Consider the following 23096-nt stretch of genomic DNA (forward strand, 5'->3'; position numbering starts at 1 on the left):
CCTATTAACTTATATGCTAATAATACTAAACCCAGCATACACATAGACTCAATTGCCTAATATTCCCTTTTGTTCCCTTTTTGTTCGATCGTTGGTGTTCTTTCCCTTTCTCTGTAGAATCCACATCTTACTATCTGTTTACCTAACCACTTTCCCCCAGTGAACTCCTTGAGGGCAGAGACTTTTTTTTTAAAACCAAAATCCTATGGCTAGGATCTAGCAGGGTTCCTGGTACCTGCTATACAGTCGATAAATAAAAACTCAGGAGACTAGTTCATTAGCACTGAATTTTAATTAAAATCGATAGTTTAGATGAAGAACAGGACTAGGATAGTGTTTACAATCAACTTCTGAAAAATCACATTTACATAAAGGAAATAAAAGAGGCCAGCAGAGGTCCAAAAAAAAGGTGCAGCTTGTATTATTGCACTTGGATGAAACGTGCTGTTCAAGGTCGCAAAATACTTAGGCCACACAAGGCCAGGAGGAGGAGACAAACACAGAGGACAACCCCCGCCCCCTCAGGTAGTATTTCTTCTGGATTCTCCAAGGAGCTCAAAAATATTTAGTATTTTTAAAAGATTCAACTAGAGCTCTTAACAAAGATGAGTCTTCAATACGATTTAGTTACAGCCATGCTCTTCATTTCAAATCATAAGCAAGTCTAACATGCAGCTTCTACTGCAAATAATGAGATATCTGTTACATTAGAATGACCCAGCGCCCCAGGCCATGAAAATCGAGAAAGGGAATGAATCTCTATACAATTTCAGGGAATAACACCGTGGCTACAGTTTATCCTTTTGAGCACTGTTGATTTTGGTCATTGATCTCAGCACATAAGAAAAAGTGACAGTGAGTACAAGTGGACATTAAAAATAATTCCTAGGCTATTAGTAGAAAATAAAATTAAAAAAAAAAGTCCCCGGCCACGTTCACAAAGGTGGCATAACTGTATGCATAAGAAAAAGGCTGTAAACTTATAGAAAAGATAAACTCTGGCTTCTAAACAAATTACAAAATTGATTTTGCCTTTACCCTTGAGAGTTATAGAGAAAAATGTAAACCAGTAGACCCTAGTTACCAGAAAAAAAAACATCCTCCAAAGACAAGAAATGACCTTAAAGTTTGGCCTGGGCTAGTTTCAACTGCAGGTTCTCTCCGAGTTTATCCATGAACTCAAACGTATTCAAGTAGTCAGAACGTTGCACGCTAACAGAGGAAGGAAAAAAGAAGGAAATTTAGTTTGTCTCTGATCTGGTAGAGGAAAAGTCTGAGACATGCTGCTTAAAGTAGCATTCTATTTATTTCTAGAAGAAAAGTGAGTAATGTTAACAAGCTACAAGTTTATGGCCAATGACTGCATTTACGGTTCAAGGGGCTGACCCAGGCTACAGGCAGTCTGAGTGGAGCCAGGCCAAACACACACACTCACAGGGGGTTCCTGGTCTTGTAGCTTTAAGAGTAAAACTGCCCCAGGGCTTCATTCAGACTAATGCCTGGGAGACTGAAACCATCCTACTTCTTATTTCTCATTCTTCGTTAAAAGAACATATCCAGGTACAGTCATCTTTTTACTTATAGCCCTACAAATTGTCACATGTCCTCAAACAAACAAACAAAAAACCACTCTGGTGCTCTTATATCTACCTTTGTCTTTCTTAAAAAACAAAAGACCATGGACTGGCTCTCATAATCCTGATGACAGGTGTCTATCCAGCTAGGCTTAAAAGTAACACACTGATAGGAACATTTCAGACATTGTATTCTTGCTGAAAATTTAAAATAAGAAAGATGTAGTGATGGAGTATATCCCCATGACTGAGGTATACTGACCCTAAACAGAGGTCTCTGAGGACCCACGAATGAGACATAGGATTGGTGTTAGATTTTAATATCAATTCTTTTTTTAAAAATTAATTTATTTAACTGAAGGATAATTGCTTTACAGAATTTTGTTGTTTTTTCATTTCTTGACATGAGCCATAGTAGCCAGCTTTGATTAAGGGAGGAAATCCCTGATCAGCAGCTAATTCAGCTAGGATACAGGCTTCCATGTTCTCAAAAAAGTCCTGGGCAAAATGATTATCTGACTGGTGGCTACAGATACTTAAGGAAGGGACTATGAGCAACTGGACGTCTTGTACCTGTGCTCCTTACTTTTCTTACTAAATTGAAGGTAAAGAGGTGGAATAAAATAGCCTTGGAGGTCTCTTTGTTTCAAAATGTCTGTAATTTTGTTTTATTAAGCAGAACCTTGCCACCCAGTTGACTGCCAACTAGATCAGGGGTGAGCACACTACAGCTTGGCTCATGACCTCAGTCCAGACTGCAGCCTGGTTCTGTACACAGGGTTTGATTGGAACACTGCCACTCCCATTAGCTCTTGTATCACCACTGACAGCTTTCATGCCGTGGAGGCAAAGTTCAATACTTGCCATACGTTCCGTAAAGCCTGAAATGTTTATTATCTGACAGTTTACAGATAATGTCTCCTGACTCTTGAACCAGATGACAAATAATAATTCATGTAACCCCAGAAACCACTTATGTTTTGAGCCCAGTGAGGATAAATGGTAATTTGACCACAGAGCTTACAGCATCTTATACTTACTTGGGTAAACCTTTAATACATGCAGCTAAGTCCTTGGTCATGAAGCCAGCCTCAATGGTCTCAATACAGACTTCTTCCAAAGCCTTTGCAAAAAAGCTGAGCTCTTTATTGTTATCAAGCTTAGCTCTGTGGGCTAAGCCTCTGGTCCAGGCAAAAATGGAAGCTGAAAGACAGGGGGAATAAAACAAAAAGCACAATTCAATCATGCTGATTAGAAATATTCCCAAGTCTTTGTTTGACAAAATAGAATATTTCTTTTGTTTAGGTGACTGACTTCATTGGATGCTATCCACATGAGCTTTAAGTTTCAGGAAATATTTTATCAAATAGAAACTTGAAAAAAAAAAAAACCCGCATTTTTGTGGAGGAAATGTTTTGGATTTTGTTAGAGCTTTAAGAAAGCATATAGTCATGGTAGGGAACTTACTAATCTGGTAAAGGTTACAACCTCTTTTATCTTGTCTGTACTGGTCTCTTCTCTTTCCAGGCTGTAATGTTTTTAAAGTGCTGTCCTTGAGGACATCCCTGGTGGTCCAGTGGTTAAGAATCTACCTGCCAATGCAGGGGATGTGGGTTCAATCCCTGGTCTGGGAGAAATCCACATGACATGGACACCTAAGCCTGTGTGTCACAACTACTGAGCCCATGCTCCAGAGCTTGTGCTCTGAAACAAGAGGAGATGCTACAATGAGAAGCCCATACACTGCAACTAGAGTAGCCCCCACCCTCTGCCACTAAAGAAAGACCGTGCACAGCAACAAAGACCCAGCACAGCCAGAAATTTAAAAAATTAATTAAAAAAAAAAGCACTGTCCTTAAAACTGAGTTAAAAGGGGTCTGTCAATGTGGCTTTAGATTCTCAGCCACATGTGATGTTTCACAGCAGCAAAAGAAAAGGAAAAGGAAAATGCTTGTTGATAACATTCTTCTCTGTAATATATATCCTCCCACAAAATGGAAAAGCATATATTGTGTCTATTTTAGGAAACATATTAAAGCAGTTCTTATTGGTAGGACAAATGAGCTGTTAGGTGATGGTTTTATACACAAGGCATTGGGCAGCCAAAGGAACACACGTTGGAGTCCCTTTGGAGATTTCTATTCTGGTTGGAAATCAATGTAGCAGCCGACACTATCTTACCAATGGGATTGGTGGACGTCTCCTGTCCTTTCTGGTACATTCGGTAGTGACGGGTGACAGTCCCGTGGGCAGCCTCTGCTTCTACTGTCTTGCCATCTGGACAAACCAGCACACTGGTCATCATGCCGAGAGAGCCATAACCTGTGAGCGGCAGAACATGAAGGATGGGATTCAAGTGCAGGAAGAGCACTGGGTCTCCCAGAAAGACAAGGACTTCATCTTGACAGGACTCAGTGAACAAAATAAGCATGCGTGCATGGAGTCATCACTAATTCTTCTGCCTTTCAGAAAAGGCTACGTTTTTCCTCACTTATTTACTTCAGAGGCACCTGCTCATGGTCTGACTGCCTGTATTCCACCCTAGTTCCATGACTTCCTAGCTACTGTGGCTCAGTTTCCTTACCTGTAAAATGGGTATAGCAGGGCTTCCCTGGTGGTACAGTGGATAAGAATCCACCTGCCAGTGTAGGAGAAGCAGGTTCAATCCCTGGCCCGGGAAGATCCCACGTGCTGAGGAGTAACTAAGTACAAGTGCACCAACTACTGAAGCCTGTGCTCTGCAGCAACACAAGCCACCACCGTGATAAGCCTCCACTCTCCACAATGAGAAAAGCCTGCGTGCAGCAATGAAGACCCAGCGTGGCCCAAAACAAAAATCAATAAACAAATCTTTAAAAAAGGAGGGGGGGAGAAAAGCAAAAACACCTACTTCATAGGGCTGTTGTGAGAATTAGATGTATATGCATATGTTCATGACTATATATGAAAAGAAAACACATTCTTATTCCTTAGAATACTACCCTCCAGAGAATAAGAGTTCAGTATATTACTATTATGCTTATGTGCAGATGCTCTGCTATTCTGGGAAAATAAAGATTCAGGAGTTTTCTCCAGCCACCAAGCTGCTCACAGGCTCACGCGGGACTGGCAAGAGAAAGCTGGTTAAAAACAAAATAGGATGGATCCGAGCACCTCCCACTCACTCCTGCTCTCTTTTACAGCCTCACCAGAACGATTCTGTTCTGTGGTTTCCTAGTCAGAGAACCAAATTACAACTTTTAAGTCCATGTAATTGACTTTCCTTCTTCTATTCATTTTTTCTTATACTCGAATTCAAAGAACACTTGCCATTTTTGCTACTTCCCAATAGAACCTGTGGAGTTAACAATGCAAATTTATAATAGGCTGCTACCTTTTTTTTCGGTTTGAAAGTAAGGAAAAAAAGTTTATAAATTCTTTGAGTACAATTAGCAATTTCTGTACCGAATTAGCAGCTCCTTTCCTATCACTATGTCGGTATGAGGCTTCAGTAGAGGCTCAAATATTCACTGACTGGAGATGTTTGGGGCCATATCCATGGTGACAGTCTATTTATCCATGAGACACTAGTTGGTACCACTGTCAAAACTGAGGACAGAAATATAACGTTTGGTTTGAGTCCAAAGTAGTTCATGCCTCTAGAAAAGAATGCATGTGAGGACAGCTCTGCTGCCTTTTAATCTGCTATGCTGAGGTCACCTTTACCTGCAGGCACTGCCCAGACACAGTCTTGGTTCCAGGTATCTTATCAGTGCATGGCTGGACACTGCACTGCAGCACTCTTGCTCTGAAGTCCTTTGAACCTCCACAGCTTGACAATAACATTTGCGATATCCCTCCAGATACCCTCTTATTGCCATGAGGACATTTAGAAACCAGGAGATGATCTGAGCCCATTCTAAGAACCCTGCTCTCCTTGCTTTGTGATGGAATTATCACAAAGCAACACTCCTTTCTCTGCTGCATTCAAACGACTGTGATGACCTCCCAGGTGGCACTAGTGATAAAGAATGCGCCTGCCCATGCAGGAGACATAAGAGATGTGGGTTGGATCCCTGGGTCAGTACGATCCCCTGGAGAAGGGCATGGCAACCCACTCCAGTATTCTTGCCTGGAGAATCCTACGGACAGAACAGCTTGGCAGGTTATGGTCCATAGGGTCTCAGAGTCAGACATGACTAAAGAGACAACACACAGCACGCAAGAGAAACAGAAGGAGGTAAAGAAAGACCTGGGTAACTCATTTATCTGACATCAAAGTCATCTTTAACCAGGCAGATCTACTAATTTTCAAACTGATAGCAATGATTAACTTTTCACAACAGAAAGAAAAAGTAGTACTTCCTGGGGGAAAGCAAATGCAACCGAAGTGAACACAAACATTCATCAGGGAAATTCAGTGCACACCACTTCACGAGTAACTGAAATTGAAGGACAGCTTAGCACTGAGGAAGGCAGGGAAGGGAGAGCTTTTGCTCCTCTGGTCCCTATCTCTGGCATGAAGCTCCTGGTTTCTGCAACGTCTGCTTCTTTGCTTGATTTCATGTGTTTAGAGCTAAGCAGTAAACACGTGTGTTTTACGTGGTATGGAACAGCTGTCAAGGCTGGCAAAAGTGGTGTGATTTGTACCAGTTGTGGGATGAACAGGCTCTTGGGAGGGAGGTCCCTTGGTTATGAGATAACCCTGGCCCCTTGTCTCCTGAGTCCCCTAGTTTTTTACATGCTTATTGGAAGGCAGGAAAAAAGAGTGATTTTCAGATTAGGTGATTGGGCTGCTCACTGGAGGCAGTGAAACTTAAGGAGGGAAAAGGGTTGAGATGTAAACTGTGTCAATATCTAAGGCTGGAGATTCAACCCCACTGAGTTACTTCCTGGGCACCCCTGAGAGAAGTCGTCTATCCAGTCTGATCTTACTTTCCTCATCAGTCAGCTGAGAAGATGGACCTGAATGTCTTGCAGTGCTACCATTTCATGAGCTTTACCAAGGGCTATAGCATCCCTCTTCCCACACCTGGGCACCACCTGTTGGCCGCAGGCCAAACCCCACCTCCACTTGTCCTCCAGCTCCTTACCTTGGGCCACGGAGTCTGACTGCACGTCCCCATCATAGTTCTTACAGGCCCAAATGAAGCCCCCCTCCGATTTCATAGCTTGGGCCACCATGTCATCAATGAGCCTGTGCTCATACCAGATATTCTGAGCTTCAAACTCAGATTTGTACTGCCTGAGAAAAGAGAAAGAGAAGAGAACAACAGACAAAGGAAATTGGTTTTGTTGGGATACCATGTGCCTCTCTGAAAGGCTGGAGGTGGGGCTGGAAGCAGCAGGTTTTAGTAGAAGCAACGCAAATTTGGGGATCTGACAGGCATGGGCTGAAATCCCTGCCCATTCATTTTCTAGCTATGAAACTCCCATTTCCCCATCTGTAAGGGTGATTTCATCCACTTGGCAGGGATATGAGAATTAAGCAAGACAACAGTGTTCCAAGTATTAATACTACTTCTACAGTTTTCAATATACTACTCACCTGTTTCTTGGGATTGAGCTTGCCTTAAAGATTTATGTTAAAAAAAGAATATAAGGGGGTAGAGAAAGACTATTTTACTGCCCAGTATCATTCAGCAAACTAGGACAGCTTCCAGGTTTGATATAGATAGGGAATGGAAGGAGGTATTAAAATGTCTTGGGAAGGATACCTAAAATCCCAGCCCTGGTCTGAACGCTTGTATCTAAAGGGAGGAATGCCATCTTAAAAGTTAACAAGTACTCAAGTACTGTTGAACCTAAAATGATTATAAATGTAGACTTAAGTTCAAATGACTCCATTAAAGCAAAGTTTTATTTATTTTCTTCATTTATATTTAAATTATTGGCTGTGCCCCACAGCTTGCAAGATCTTAGTTTCCTGACCAGGGATTGAACCCACACCTTTTGCAGTGAAAATGTAGAGTCATAACCACTGGACTGCCAGGCAATTCCCAAAAGGAGAGTTTTAAATCATAAGAATGGGCTTCAGAAAGAATGGAAATGGGGTCTTCCCTGGTGGTCCAGTGGCTAAGACTCTGAGCTCCCAGTGCAGGGGGCCCAGGTTTGATCCTTGGTTGGGGAATTAAATCCCATGTGCTGCAACTAAAGATCCTGCATGAGCAACTAAGACCTGGTGAAATAAATAAATATTACAAAGAAAGAAAATGGAATAGGCCCAATTTAGAAACTTACACTCATGAAAAATCAGAACTTTCTATCACTAACAGGGTACATTCACTCACACATTAAATAATCCTGGCTCTGAAAAAAATGTGGGACCTTTATCTGAGAACACATTCCCCTTCTAAAAGCAACTCAAGTGTTTTGTTTCAACCCTTGTTAAATCTTAGTTCTGTCTTTATCTTAATGAGATAGTGATGGTTTTCACTCAATTTGTCCCAGAGTCAAAGGGATAAGCATACAAATTCTATACTATAAATGCCGCCATTTGTGACCAAAAAAAGGAAAAAAGAACTGTAGTTACTTGTCATATATCTCCTGAAAGATGTCTTTAAAACGTCCATCGTATTTCTTCAGAATAGTGTTTTTGGTGCTCAGATACAAAGGCCAATTCTTAGACAAAGCCATCTGGAAAGAACTGTGTGCAAAATCTTCGATTGACTTATCTTGATTGAACATCCCCATGGCAACACCACCACTCTCTGTGAGGGGAAAACAAGAAAAAAAAAGGAAGGTAAATAGGGTACAGCTGTAGCAAGTCTAAATCCACCCCTACCACCAAAATAGCCTGCTTCCAGCTCTCATGTCTGAGTTTAGGCTTCCAATTTCAGTATTCCATGAGTTTCTGAGACACGTAATTGGAGGAAAGACAATTCTAGGTAAGGACATTCTAACTTGTTTTGAAAGGCCAATACCCATGAGAAAAACATGGTCTTTTGGATCCTGAAATACCAAGAACTGATATGAACCAGAAACACACTGAAGAAGGGGTAAATAATTTTTAAACTCTTTTCACACTTTAAAAAATTTCAAGCATGTCTTTTAAGCTATAAGTATGCAGTCAATCTTCGGTCACTAAGGATACATTTCAAACACGGAATGAAAATTCTTGTCATTTCCTGGAGGATACTGAAAGTTGGTTTTGCTTTGGCAGAAATAATCATGTGCCATGTAATCACTGGTGTTTCACAACTCTTACTGTTTGAACTCTGTTATTACTGAAAGCTAGAACTTGAATCCATGCTACTGTCCAGCGCCAGCCTGGGGCTAAGGATGAGAGGTGCGGAAACTGGCAGAACTAGATTCCTTTAAAATGATATGACTTAGAGGAGGCAAGAAGAACAACAGCTAGGTAAATTTTGAGATTTTGTTTGCGTGAGTTCTTTTAACAAGCTTAACGATGGGGAAAGTCTGTTCTTTCAACAACTTTTGGTTGGGATTTGCCATAGTGAACCTTACTAGAAACAGCAAAATCGAGGGAAGAGAAGTGAAAAAAAAAACCAACAACAAACCAAAACCCAAACAGTTCACTTTCACTGTTCACTTTCACAAAATAAACACTCAGAACCAGAAAAAACTTCAGCAAATAAATAAAAAAGCCATTTTCAAACACAAACCCTACCAGAGCCCAAAGCGTAGGACTACATAACAGGCAATTTGGGGCTATTAACATTTAATTTATGTAATTTGTGCGTAACAGATTCCTGTCAACCTTCCCTTATGTTTTGAGATGCATAATTATCTACTTGTATTTTCAATTAAGTGAATTAAGTGGCTAATTCCGTTTATGCCACTGGAAGCTAATGACATTTTTATGTTAGGTTTTGAGTCCTGTGGAAATACTATAGATTCAGGTTGCATTTTTAGGCAGCCACACAACTAACTTTAAAAAACTCGTGATAACGTTGTCTAAATGGCCTGTTAAAAAAAAATGAAAAATACAAACATACCTGTGAAGTTATGTACTAGGTATACCGTTTTGGGGGATCCATCGCTTGGGGTATAGGATATCTCTACTTTTCCAGGCCCCGGCACAACAAAATCAGTTGCTCTATACTGTATAGGGGGAAAAAAAGAAAATAAATCGCAAAACTGTCCTAACAAGAATTACATGAAGGGAAAAAAAAAACCCATAGACTACAGAGCTGGAAGACACCCAGACAACAGTACAGTGTGGCCCAACTTTCTAATTGAGAGATGGAGATAAAGAGGTCCGGAGAATTCCCAAAGCTAGTTAGTAGGAGTACATATTAGACATCAGTATTTATCAGGTGCTTACAATGTAAGGGGCAGTTTTCTAAGTACAGATATGAGTATGAAAGAGAGTAACAAAGTCTTCCCTCTTACAAAGCCTATGACCTAACAAACCCATACAGAAGTGAAGCAACATTAAGAGCTTTCAAATGTCAACAGCGGGCATAGATAAAAAATGCGACTGGAAGATGGAGGAAGAGAAATGACCATAACCTGGAGGTCAGGGAAGTCTTCTCTTGGGGGCTGACAATATACCAACTGTAGCACTGAACATGGGCTTCCCTGGTGGCTCAGATGATAAAGAATCCACCAGCAATGTGGGAGACGTGGGTTTGCTCCCTGGGTTGGGCAGATTCCCCCCAGAGGGCATGGCAACCCACTCCAGTATTCCTGCCTGGAGAATTCCCACAGACAGTGGAGTCTGGTGGCCTACAGTCCATGGGGTCACAGAGTCAGACACGACAAAGTGATTAAGCGCAGCATGGCACTGAAGATGATGTTGAGAGTGCTAGCGCCTGGTCCTCACTAGGAGACACACTTTAAGTGATTAACCTGTATCCCACGTTATCTCATTTGATTCTTCCACCAATCTTACAAGGGAGGAACTATGATGTAGTGCAAATAACCCACTTAGGGTCTGGTCCTTGGACCTTCAGGGCTTGTTCTCTTCATGAACATCATTCTACTAAGGCCCAGCCCAGGACTTGCCCATAGAAAGCAATCATTCTGGAAGCAGCTGCAGTAGGCTGATGACCCTTAAGAAAGGGCCTTCTAAGGACAGCTACCTCGGTTACAGGTAAGGAAAAATATGCCCAGCCCACACTAGGCATATGTCAATCTTTGCTGCCTTGTACCTTCTTCGATGGCTTAGATTAGAATACTTTCAGAGTCAGGTACCAGCAGATGCCAGTCAAACTTATTTATCTTTGTTTATAGCAATACTAAAGACAGCTGAAAGAACAGCTGTCAGATAATGACAGATTAATTTCTATTCTATGCAGAATATTTCTGATATTTATTGGTAGTAATTGATTCTCATTTCTCAAAAGGTGTCAAAGCACCATAAATGCTTTCTAGACGCTTGGAATTTTCAATCTAGTAGGCTAGAATGACCATTCTTCCAGTGATTGATGCCACAGTAATTTTTAAAAAAGGGAAAAGGAAAAAGAGGATATAACTTAGGGCCATGTTCCCAGGACTAGTGAGTTTGTAGCAATCTCATCTACATTCCCTCTTCTGAGCCTCTGAGTTATCTGTGAAGGGAACTGCCAGGACGAAGGGACAGCCTGAAATACACCGTAGAACAAAGTGAACTGCCGCTCAAGGACTGACCTGGTAACCCAGCCCCCAGGAACAGAGAGTGGTCTGCTCTACCCACACTATTTTCAACGATGGTGACATCAAAGCCTCTGGGTGTCAGGGACAGAGACTCTTGTTTTTAAGGCTCTTGTAAGACATGAGCTGCTTTCTATGAAAGTCTGAAACTTTAGTTTCAACAGAGAATTTTTAGTTTAGTTGGTAATGTTTCTGTTTAATTTGGCAACAAGCCTACTTGTACAGAAGTATAGAAACTAGACTTTTCTTCTTCCCCCAAGGAGGAATGTTCTGAAGAGACTGCTTTCAACTACTGAGTTAGTTGGTCCTTTTATGCATGAAATGATCATGTTTAATATAATAATCTTTGGTAGTTCTCAATTCTGTCTGCACATTAGAATCCCCTGGAGAGCTTTAAAACACCATGGAACTGAGATTTAGCTAGTGTAGGGTGGGAGAAAGGCATTGGAATTAAAACAAAAAAAAGCTTTTATAAAAAATGGCAATGCAAAATAAAACAAACACCAAAAAACCTGTAAAAAGATCCTATTGTACAGCCCGGGTTTGGCTGAACCACTGATTCAGTTAAACCACAGGAAATTATACAAAAATGTCTTTATCATATGGTTTAACCTAATAAAAAGACAAAAAAAAAGGCCTATAAAAAAGTCATTTATAGTGAGATAGGTACCTATAAGTTTATCTGAACTTACTTTTATCTAAATGTCTATGGGTGTGTGTATATATACACATATATATTCATTTTTCAATTCTATACATCATTTGTGGGCTTTCCTGGTGGCTCAGTGATAAAAGATTCTGCCTGCAGTACAGGAAATGCAGGTTTGATCCCTGGGTCGGGAAGATCCACTGAAGAAGGGAAAGGCTACCCACTCCAGTATTCTGGCCCGGAGAATTCCATGGACAGAGGAGCCTGGAGGGCTATAGTCCACGGAGTCACAAAGACTTGGATATGACTGAAGTGACTGAGCACATACCTCACTTAATGGAAGCAGACACCAAAAGAGAATAAAGCACATATAAATCAGAACTGCTGGGCAATCAAAAACCATGAGAAAAGAACATGGAAAGTCAAGTCATGCCAACACGACTTACTTGATCCCCATAAGCATGACGACCTATGATAATGGGTTTTACCCATCCGCTCACGAGCCGGGGAATATTTTTGCAGATAATAGCTTCCCTGAAGACAGTGCCACCCAGGATATTTCGGATGGTGCCATTCGGAGACTTCCACATCTGTTTCAGCTTGAACTCCTCCACTCTCTTCTCATCGGGGGTGATGGTGGCACACTTGACACCAACGTTGTACTTCTTTATAGCTTCTGCAGCGTCCTTGGTGACCTGGTCATTGGTGGCATCGCGATTCTCTATGCTTAAATCGTAGCTGGGAGGGAAATGTTGAAAGCGTAACTTTTCCAGACACACCTACAGGTGACTGAAGGTACTCCCCTTCTATCCCCATGCACAACTCTATGCATGCTGATGGTACACAGGGCCTGCCCTGCAGAAAGTGAAGGCTCCATACACACCTAAATCTGCTGAGTTTTAGCATTAGTATACCCTCGACACAAAGATGGCTGCCAACTAAAAAGACCTCTAAGAAGGGCTAGACCGCTGGGCCACACTGTGTTGTGGGAAGCTGTTGAGAAGGAAATCAATAAAAACCACTGTACCCTTTTCTCTCGGCCTACTCTTTATTACCACTTTCTGCAGACCTTCTTCATCTGATTAGCATAAAAATGCAAACCTAAGTATTATTTTTCCCTTAGAAAATATTGTGCTCTAAAAATAAAGCGGCTGAGGACTAAAAGGATTTCTTGCAGTTTGGCACTGAAGTGGTGGGAGTTACAGCTGAGACAGTCAGTGCCAAAAAATGCTAACAACTATTAAGGCCAATTAGCTGTATATTGAACCTTTCCCTAAATCTCAGGCAAGTCTTTCTCCTGGAAACAAGCCTGAAGTTTATAATGGAATCCAGCAATGACTTTATATAGCCCACTGATTTATAGCTTAAAATACACCAACACCCAGACTGCAAGTTATTCAGAGTGTGAAAGAAAGCTGGTTGTTCAGAGCAGAGAAGACTATAAAACTTTAAAGTAGGTAATAGTTTGTCAAAAGTAGGAAAAACAAAACAGTAATTTAACAGTTTATTTTGTTCTCCAAGGCTTAAAAAGTTTTCTAGTTTTTTCAGCTTTCAAAACTTGCTGAATTATCAAGCCCCTCAATCTCTTGTTTCACTTCTGGTATTTTCCTTCCTTTAGATATCCCACTCCTTGTGATGGAAATGCAAAAGGGCATCCAATCTGGTGGTATATTTCCAAATAAAAATAATTCCAAGCTGCTTTAACTGTTCGCACCTCCTCCCTCCCTTGAGGGTCTATTGTCAATCTGTATTAACTGTCAACCTCCAGACCTCCTTAGGATATCCTTCCTTCTTAATCTTGTAAGGGGTCACTTTGTAAGCACAGCCGTGGATTATGTGTAAATTTTCAACATGACCTATAACACTCTGTTTCAAAAAGTTACATAACTGCTCTTTGACCCCAAGTGGGCAGAATGGTCCTCAGAGCTTTCTGAATGACTGTCTCTTGGGCTATAATACTCAAGCTGACATGAATACAATTCTCCCTTTCTTTCTTAGATTATTAATTTTTTTTTCATCAGCACTAAAAAAGACACTCTTATCTTCTGACTTAGGAAGTGCTGAATATCTATAAAAAGTCCACTCTTAACTCAAACAGCAGTAGTCAGCAATATTCACGTTCACAGGAAACATTTTTCATCAGAAGAAGCTTACAGCACATCAGTGGATTTTTTTGCTTCTAAGCGGAAAAAAAATGAATAAATGGTCTCAATCACTGTCTAGACAACAGAAAATAAAACAAATAGCAATCTTGGAACTACTTACACTTGTTTAAGTCTCCAAATATTTTAGTTTTTAGCCAGTGACTCTGCCTTCTAGGTATAATGACTATCCTTTAAAGCTCCTTATGCCTCTAGGCTAAAGAGAATCTTTGTAGCTATTATCATGGGAATTGTTCTGCAAATTCACCTACTGCCATGTACACGAAAGTCAATCAGTTGTGTCCAACTCTGGGACCCCCATGGACTATATGGTCCATGGAATTTTCCAGGCCAGGATACTGGAGTGGATAGCCTTTCCCTTCTCCGGGGATCTTCCCAACCCAGGGATCCAACCCAGGTCTCCAGCATTGCAGGCAGATTCTTTACCATCTGAGTCACCAGGGAAGCCCTTATTCAACAGCTTAGCCACCAGAAGGCTTCCCTGGCCTTCACTATCTCTTGGAGCTTGCTCAAACTCGTGTCCATTGAGTCAGCGATGCCATCCAACCATCTCATCCTCTGTTGTCCCCTTCTTCTCCTGTCCTCAATCTTTCCCAGCATCAGGGTCTTGGACACAAATGGTTTAGGGAACTTCTCCTGAAAGGTGGGGATTTTATTAGATAACTTTGAGAATTCTGTGCTATAATTGTATAAAACGCAGAAAAGACAAGGAATGAACAGGTAAAAAGGCCCACTGACTAGTTAAGCAGAGTGGCAGAAAATACTTTATCCTTTCGAAAGGACAAAACTGTGTTAACTACATTCTTTACTGATTTATTAGAGGATTCCCAGGCAGCACTAGTGGTAAAGAACCTACCAGCCAATGAAGGAGACGTAAAAGACGTGGGTTCAATCCCTGGGTTGGGAAGATCCTCTAGAGGAGGGCATGGGAACCTACTCCAGGATTCTGCCTGGAGAATCCCATGGACAAAGCAGCCTGGCAGACTATAGTTCATAAGGTCGCAAAGAGTCAGACAAGACCGAGCAACTTGGCATGCAGCTCTGTTCTCTTCCCCTCTGCAAACAGTACCTCGCGTTACTCTTGGCCACTGATTTATTACAAACAAAACCCTCGCAGGAAACAGAGGCTTGGAAAGACCTGAGAAATCACTTTGGTGACATCCTAATTCTTCTCTTCTGAACAATGACAAGTTCAGTATTTCTAGTATTATGTTAAAATTAAAGATTCATTTCATATATATTTGAAACCCAGTCCCCCTAAAATTGAGTTCCCTTTGGAGTTTATAATTAATCTCTCTATCTAAAACTCTTTCCTTTGGTCCCCTCTGACCTCCATCCTATATTAATTTAACGTCAACCGGACTCAGGTAACTAACATTGCTATTGTGACAACACTATGAATGACTATAATTATGATTTAGGTATCATCAGTTAACAACAGAATCAAGTTGTTTCTCCAGGGAAAAGATCAGCCCCTGAGCCATGAGAATGTAAACTGGATGCAACCTGACTTCCCTGAAACTAACATTTAAGAAAAGTCACAGAAATTTCACAATTTTAAAATACCCTCAAGCCTTCCTGGAGAAGGAAATGGCAACCCACTCCAGTGTTCTTGCCTGGAGAATCCCAGGGACGGGGGAGCCTGGTGGGCTGCCGTCTGTGCGGTTGCAGGGTCAGACACGACTAAAGTGACTTAGCAGCAGCAGCAGGCTTTCCCTGGTGGTCCAGTAGTTAGGAACCCCCCTGCCAATGCAGGGAACACAGGTTTGATCCCTGGTCCAGAAGATTCCACGTGCAGCAGGGCAACTAAGCCCATACGCCACAACTGCTGAGGCCCTGTGCCCAGACCCTGTGCTCTGCAACAAGAGAAGCCACTGCAATGAGGGGCTGCTACATCCTCGCCAGAGAGTAACCCCTGCTCGCCACAACTAGAGAAAGCCAGTGTACTACAACAAAGACCCAGGGTACCCAAAAATATAATAAAAACAAAAAGACAACTCAAAGATCAAGTTGGAGTGGATCTAAGACTTGTCTCCACTCCCTACTCAGTGCCCTGAAAATAAACCTTTACTTTGCTGCAAACAACTACTGTCAGAGCTGCTCTCTGCACAGGGGCACACCAGTTCTATGTTTTGTTTGCATATAAGCTCGCCCAAAGCTTTATTCACAAGATATAGTGGTATCTATGCAAAAAAGTGACTCATACCCTGAAATCACACGGATTATGCTTTCTGAGTTTGCTGCTTGGCAAAGTGATTCATTTACCTGTGCAGGTCCAGGTCCACGTAGGGAAAAATGAGTTTCTCTTTAATCAACTCCCAAATGATTCGTGTCATTTCATCTCCTTGCATCTCTACCACAGATCCGCCTTGGATTTTGTGAGACATGTTGACTTCAATAAACCTCTAAGAGGAAAAAAAGATAAGACACATACCTCATCATTTGTTTCATTACCATGTAAAAGCAAAATACAATTTGGTGATTACTAAAAAGAACAATTCATAATAGCATGATTGCACAGAAAGCTAATAACAATTACATTAACCATTAGAATTGAATACATTCTCTGTATAAAGCATTGTGTTACATGCCTCTTGTGTGATTTGAGTCAACAGTCACAACAACCCTGTACGATGGAAATTGTTTTTCCATTCTACTTTGCTAAAAGAAAGCAAGCTTTCCAAGGCCATCCAGCTAGAGCGTGGGGGAGCCGGAGCCTGTCACATGCCCTTAATAATGTCAATCACTATTCTTTATTCTTGACTGTTGGTTTGTCTTATCAAATGGGATTATTTCCAAAATATCATGTTTATTTGAACACTTCTATCCAACGCCTCATTGTGCTACACCTTCAAGATGCACAGAATGACGGGCACTACTATTTCCCCTCTTTTAAGAGGCTGTTTTGGTTAAAACAACTATCCTTAAGAAGATTCAACAAGTTCTAGTGACCCATTTTAAAGAAAATTTAATTAAGTCTTTTTACAAGTGAAAGATGAAGAATTCCTGGTGGAACTCTATTTTCCTAGAGACAGTAAAAGATATGGTGGTGATACACTGAATACAAAGTGATTTCTCAGTTAGAGCAATCTGTATGTATAGAGATGTATGTCTTCCTGGTAGGTCAGAGGTTAAAGCGTCTGCCTGGAATGCAGGAGACCCGGGTTCAATCCCTGGGTTTGGGAAGATCCCCTGGAGAAGGAAATGGCAAGCCACTCTAGTACTCTTGCCTGGTGAATCCCATGGAGGGAGGAGCCTGGTAGGCTACAGTCCATGGGGTCACAAAGAGTCGGACACAACTGAGCGACTTCACTTTCACTGCTCAGAACATACCCCTGGCCTGTCCTTGGTATCCCAGCTCCTGGACTATTCTTCCAGCCATTAGTGGGCAAAGGCAAACTGCCAATGGGTGGGAGAGGGGATTGGAGTTGTTCCAGGAAGAGGTGTCTTTCTGGGATGTGGGGGGTAGCAGATGCTAATCCATCTGATTCCCAGAGACAGCAGGGCTACACCCTATGGACGCACTCAGTCACCTCCCACTCTTTGCGACCCTTTGGACTGTACCCACCTGGGCTCCTCTGTCCATGGGATTCTCCAGGCAAGAATATTGGAATGGGTAGCCATGGCCTCCGGGGGATCTTCCTGACTCAGGGATTGTACCCGTGTTTCTTATGTCTCCTGTATTGGTGGGTTTTTTTTTACTATAAGTCTCACCTGGGAAGCCCTTTGTAAAAAGTGAAAGTGTTCGTTGCTCAGTCACATCTGATGCTTTGGAATGCATAGACTATAGCCTGCCAGGCTCCTTTGTCCACGGAATTCTCTAGGCAAGAATTCTGAAGCAGGTTGCCATAGGGCTTAGGCTTAAAGAAAGGGATGTTTCCTGAGAGTAAGAGGCACTGAGCCTGCTAAAGGTATCTGTTCCCTTTCACGGTGCTTTAATGGAAACTATTTTCCCCCCTAGAAGATAACAACAGATTGCTTTTATTCTATTAATTTACAGTTGAGGACTGAAAGGAGAATTGACTTTAAAATATTATTAAGGAAGAGGTCTATAAACATCTCAAAAAGTTGAGTTAAAGTTGTCTGGCCTTTATATTTTTAAATGTAATGATTGACTGTGAGCTTCAGTTCCTCATGACAAGCCAAGATATATTCCTAACCTCTAGGCCCATTTTCACTTCCCAATTTGCAATTCTGGGATTTTGCTTATTATATTAGTATTTAGGAGGTTCTCTAGACCATTACTGGGGGACCATCTGGAACTCAACTAGAATAAAAAAGTGAACACACTGGTATGAATGAGTCAGCTACTTCCCATTTGTAATTTCAAATATAATTTAAAGTACAGCTTAAAGTATATGATTTAATCACACTGATCCCACAGTCACATCTGTATTATGAACAAAACAAAAAGAGGCAGCAAACTTATCTCAGTTTTGATACATTTCCAAGGCCATATTCCTATGAAGTATTATGCAAGAGTTATGACTTGGCTATTTTTCTTTAATGGCAAATACAGTTAATAAAAGGCATACAGCAAACTTGAAATTTCAGTAATAAGTGATTATTTTTTGGTTAAGCAAACACTTTCTCATTAATCTTTCTATATTTCATAATGCATAACTGAAACATTAAAGGTTTTCTTCCTGATACTTACCCATTACATTTTTAAATTTAAAATTCACTTTTAATTTAAAAAGTGAAGCTTTATTGTAGACCCTGGGTTACTACACTGTAGGACACTATTTTATTTCTTCTAGATTTGAATCCTATGAGGGTGGGCTTCAGATACCACTGAATTCACTTTCTACTCTAGTCCCTCAGATCTTTTGTCTCCACCCAAACCCTGATTTCAGAAGGAAGGCCTTTTCCAACAAGCTAGTTCATTTATGGAGCAGCTGAATTCCAATCTCCTGACACACATGTGCAATGCTAGAAAATAAACCTGAACTAACAACAAAGTAGTTTAAGAAAAGCTGCTTCCGGGGGTGTGTGGGGGGTGAGGGTGCTGAGTTCATGAACAACACTAATTTCTGTGCAAAAAAAAAAAAAGTGTCTTGCAGAGAAGACTCTAGACTGAAAGAAACAAGGAAACAGTTGCAATTTATTGGTGGAAAAATTCCTGAGTCATTCCCTTACAGGGCCTCCGACCACCTCCAAGACCTCCACCAGTTAAACACAGTATTGCCATATGAAAGAATGGGGAGGAATTACTTATTCTCACCTTTACAATTTCTAATCACCCCAACTCCTCTCAGTCTCGCAGACTCAGCTTACCTCCTAAAACAAAACAAAAAAACAAGAGACAGGGATAAGGTACAAGGCACTCCAGCACTCTTCTCCGGAGAATTTAGCTTTTTTTTTTTTTTAAGCCAGGCAGCCCGGTTTATCTGTTTTAAAGTACAGTGCCAAGTGCACCCTAAGGGGCAAAGGGCAGTTTTAGGTTAGCATGCACTTTCCAAATACAGTATAATAAATACCCCTGTTTGCACACGGAGGAGGACGCGTCCGTGGGCGCGGCCCGGGTTCGTTGTCCGTTAGCTAGTCTTGAGGTTTGTGCGTCCTTCGGGGACCAGCCGGCTCTTGGCCTGCATGCGTCTTTGTGGCCCTTGTGCAACCGAAGCCAGCTGGGTTCCTCCTTCCACGCCCGACCCTTCCCTCCTGAGCGCAGGGACCTTTAACCCCTCTCCACCTTAACTTGAAATGCCGACAGCGACATTTCCTCCACCCCCGGCAGCCACCAGGTGGCCTACCGACCGCCTCTCGCCGCCCCCTTAAAGCTCCCCAGGAGGACGCCTCCAGCCCGCCGCACCACCAGTCCCATCGGCCCCAGTTCCATGCACACGCTCAAGTTCTCCAACAGCCGAGGCCGCACGTCTTCTTCCTCCTAAACCCAAGTCTTCCACAAGTCCCTGCATCCTCCTACCGCCCGATTTTTTCTTCTGCTGCAGACCCGGCATTCCATCCGTCACCGCATGCCACCTCCCCCTGCCCAATTTGACCCTCCAATGCGAACAGCGGGCCGCCTACACAACCAGGCATCTAGCACAGTCTTCCTCCCATTTCCTTCTCCCACGCCCACCACCTGGATTTTTTTCCCGCTGCCTTGCGACCAGGACGTGCCGCTAAATTTCCCCTAGCATGCTCAAGATCTGAGCGTCCTTTTCCCCACACTAGCCACTAACAGCCTTCTCGCAGGGGCCAGAGACCGGGGCCGCCCCTCGAAGCCTGCGGCTACCTGCGGGGAAGGTACGTTGGCGATGACTCGGGAGCACACAGTCACTCAGTGTCTACTCTGGCAATCCCGGCTAGACCACAGCTGTTCCGGCTTCTCACGGGGCCTCAGCAGAAACCCAGAATCTGGCCACCCAGGCAGGGCTTTTTCTCTTCCCGGCTTTTGTCCAGACCCGGGCCCGGCCCCCTCAGCCCACCTCCCGGAGCTCCGCCCCCGAGCCCCCGCCAATCGCCTCGGGCCGACCACCCGAGATGGGCGGGGCCATGGGGCGGGGCGGGCCCTTCCATTTGGGGCTAATCCGCGGCCCCGCCTTCCTTGCGCTGGGATGGGGAAAGGCGGGGCCAGCTGCGCGGCTGGGTTCCGCCGCCGCCCCTCTTCTGCTGAAGAACAAGCTTGCCACCTGCAGGCTGGCGTGTTGGGCGCGTCCGCGCTGGTATTCTGAATCCCACGCCACGAAGAGGCGCCCCGGGCTTTGTAACAACCTTAGGGTCAGGCTGAGTGAGTTTCTAGGTCTCCAATAAAGACAAACCGGAGACTTGGACCTATCCTGTTCCTGGCACGCTCCGGATGTGCGGTAGACTGGAACGCGCTCGGGCAGAGTTGTGTGGGCAAGCGTGAAGTCACTTTGGGGGCTTCTCCGCGCAGCTGGAATGCAAAGGATTGAACAGTTGCACAAGCAGGGACGCTACAGTAAATTTCACCCACCGCCGATGACTAGGTCTTCAGAGCTAATGTATCTATTACTTTCAATTTCTATTGCATGCTATAAATAGTGGAGAAGGAAATGGCAGCACACTCTAGTATTCTTGTCTGGAAAATCCCACAGAGAGCGAAGCCTGACGGGCTAGAATCCATGAAGTCGCCAAGAGTCGGTGGCAACTTGGCGACTAAATAAGGAGAACTATAAATAAATGCAGTAGTTATTTGCGGTAGACAATAAGGTTAATGAAATCATCTGAGTTCCAGTAACATTCAAGTAAAGATCTAAGGAGGCCTTAGAAAAGAGGGGATTAAAATAAATTCTGTCCTCTGCAGGAAATTATTTTTAGTGTATTCCTTAATTTTGAAAACATGGAGGACTGGGGAGAAGTATTTTAGATTATGATTTGTAGGATAAACCCATGCTTAGTCCAGGATTCAGTGCCCCCAAATTTATTTATTTTAAATTTTATTGAAATACGGACATCCTGGAATGAGAAGTCAAGTGGGCCTTAGGAAGCATTGCTAAGAACAAAGCTAGTGGAAGTGATGGAATTCCAGCTGAGCTGTTGTAAATCCTTAAAAATGATGCTGTGAAAGTGCTGCACTCAATATACCACCAAATTTGGAAAACTCAACAGTGGCCACAGGACTGGAAAAGGTCAGTTTTTATTCCAATCCCAAAGAAAGACAATGCCAAAGAATGTTCAAACTACTGCACAATTGCACTTATCTTACACACTAGCGAACTAATGCTCAAAATCCTTCAAGCTAAGCTTCGAAACACAGGAACTGAGAACCTGAAGATGTGCAGACTGGATTCAGAAAAGGCAGAAGAACCAGAGATCAAATTGCCAACATCCCTTGGGTCATAGAAGAAGCAAGAGAATTAAAAAAAAAAACAAAAACTGCTTTATTGACTATGCCAAAGCCTTTGACCATGTGGATCACAACAAACTGTGGAAAATTCTGAGAGAGATGGGAATACCAGACCACCTTACCTGCTTCCTGAGAAATCTGTATGCAGGTCAAGAAGCAACAGTTAGAACCAGACATGGAACAACAGACTGGTTCCAAATTGGGAAAGGAGTATCTCAAGGCTGTATATTGTCGCCCTGCTTATTTAATTTATATGCAGAATACATCATGCAAAATGCTTGGGCTGGATGAAGCTGGAATCAAGATTACCAGGAAAAATATCAATAACCTCAGATATGCAGATGACACCACCCTTATGGCAGAAAGCAATGAAGAACTAAGGAGCCTCTTGATGAAAGTGAAAGAGGAGAGTGAAAAAGTTGGCTTGGAACTCAACATTCAAAAAATGAAAATCATGGCATCCAGTCCCATCACTTCATGGCAAATAGATGGGGAAACAATGGAAACAGTGAGAGACTTTATTTTCTTGGACTCCAAAGTCACTTCAGTTGGCGACTGCAGCCATGAAATTAAAAGATCCTTCCTCCTTGGAAAAAAAGCTTTGACCAACCTACACAGCATATTTAAAAGCAGAGACATTACTTTGCTGACAAATGTCCATCTAATCAAAGCTATGGTTTTTCCAGTAGTCATGTATGGATGTGAGAGTTGGACTATAAAGACAGTTGAGGGCCAAATAATTGATGCTTTTGACTTTGGTGTTGGAGAAGAGTCTTGAGAGTCCCTTTGAACTTCTAGGAGATCAAACCAGTCCATCCTAAAGGAAATCAGCCCTGAATATTCACTGGAAGGACTGATGCTGAAGCTGAAGCTCCAATACTTTGGCCACCTGATTGGAAGAACTGACTCATTTGAAAAGATCCTGATGCTGGGAAAGGTTGAAGGCAGGAGGAGAAAGGGACAACAAAGGATGAAATGGTTGGATGTCATCACCAACTTGATGGACATGAATTTGAGCAGGCTTCAGGAGTTGGTGATGGACAGGGGAGCCTGGTGTGCTGCAGTCCATGGGGTCACCAAGAATCAGACATAACCGAGCAACTGAATTGAACTGGAACTGTCATGGCACCTCTGGGTATGTCATTTCAACTTGCTGATTGAGGATCAAGGTCTAGTCTTATCTGCCATCTTGGCCCCATTTGTTTCTACTAAGTTTATGTTGTGTCCTTGGGCTATGTCATTCTTTCAAAACTTGTGCCTTGCCCCTTTCCCTCCTGTTATAATGGACATGAGTTTGAGGAAACTCAGGGAGATAGTGAAGG

At 42.6% G+C, this 23096-nt stretch overlaps 1 protein-coding gene across 4 annotated transcripts; it reads right to left on the bottom strand.

The window, feature by feature from the left end:
* Positions 1-273: 273 nt before the first annotated feature.
* IDH1 (isocitrate dehydrogenase (NADP(+)) 1) lies at positions 274-20841 on the bottom strand. 4 transcript variants are annotated; one of them, XM_069578171.1, is made up of 11 exons: positions 20200-20396; positions 19186-19241; positions 16227-16366; positions 14388-14597; positions 12246-12537; positions 9512-9617; positions 8086-8263; positions 6647-6798; positions 3756-3896; positions 2615-2777; positions 274-1212 (listed from the first exon to the last, which is right to left on the bottom strand). In XM_069578171.1, the coding sequence occupies exons 5-11, from the start codon at positions 12387-12389 to the stop codon at positions 1122-1124; spliced, it is 975 nt and encodes a 324-aa protein (XP_069434272.1). In that variant the 5' UTR covers positions 12390-12537; positions 14388-14597; positions 16227-16366; positions 19186-19241; positions 20200-20396; the 3' UTR covers positions 274-1121. The 4 variants fall into 4 exon arrangements, with proteins under 4 accessions (XP_069434272.1, XP_069434274.1, XP_069434270.1 ...); XM_069578173.1 differs by lacking the exon at positions 20200-20396 and adding an exon at positions 19442-19696; XM_069578169.1 differs by lacking the exon at positions 14388-14597 and having other exon boundaries at positions 20200-20841.
* Positions 20842-23096: the final 2255 nt, after the last annotated feature.

Source organism: Ovis canadensis, chromosome 2, assembly GCF_042477335.2.
Source record: "Ovis canadensis isolate MfBH-ARS-UI-01 breed Bighorn chromosome 2, ARS-UI_OviCan_v2, whole genome shotgun sequence".
Lineage (NCBI taxonomy): Eukaryota > Metazoa > Chordata > Mammalia > Artiodactyla > Bovidae > Ovis > Ovis canadensis.

What these genes read in the sequence shown, in the direction of transcription:
- IDH1 (XM_069578169.1), bottom strand. Translation starts at nt 16,348, where the DNA reads ATGTCTCACAAAATCCAAGGCGGATCTGTGGTAGAGATGCAAGGAGAT. An exon ending in GTCATGCTTATGGGGATCAA is followed by an intron (nt 9,618 to 12,245) that starts GTAAGTCGTGTT and finishes CCCCCTATACAG; the next exon opens with TATAGAGCAACTGATTTTGT. An exon ending in GTCAGACTCCGTGGCCCAAG is followed by an intron (nt 3,897 to 6,646) that starts GTAAGGAGCTGG and finishes TGCCGCTCACAG; the next exon opens with GTTATGGCTCTCTCGGCATG.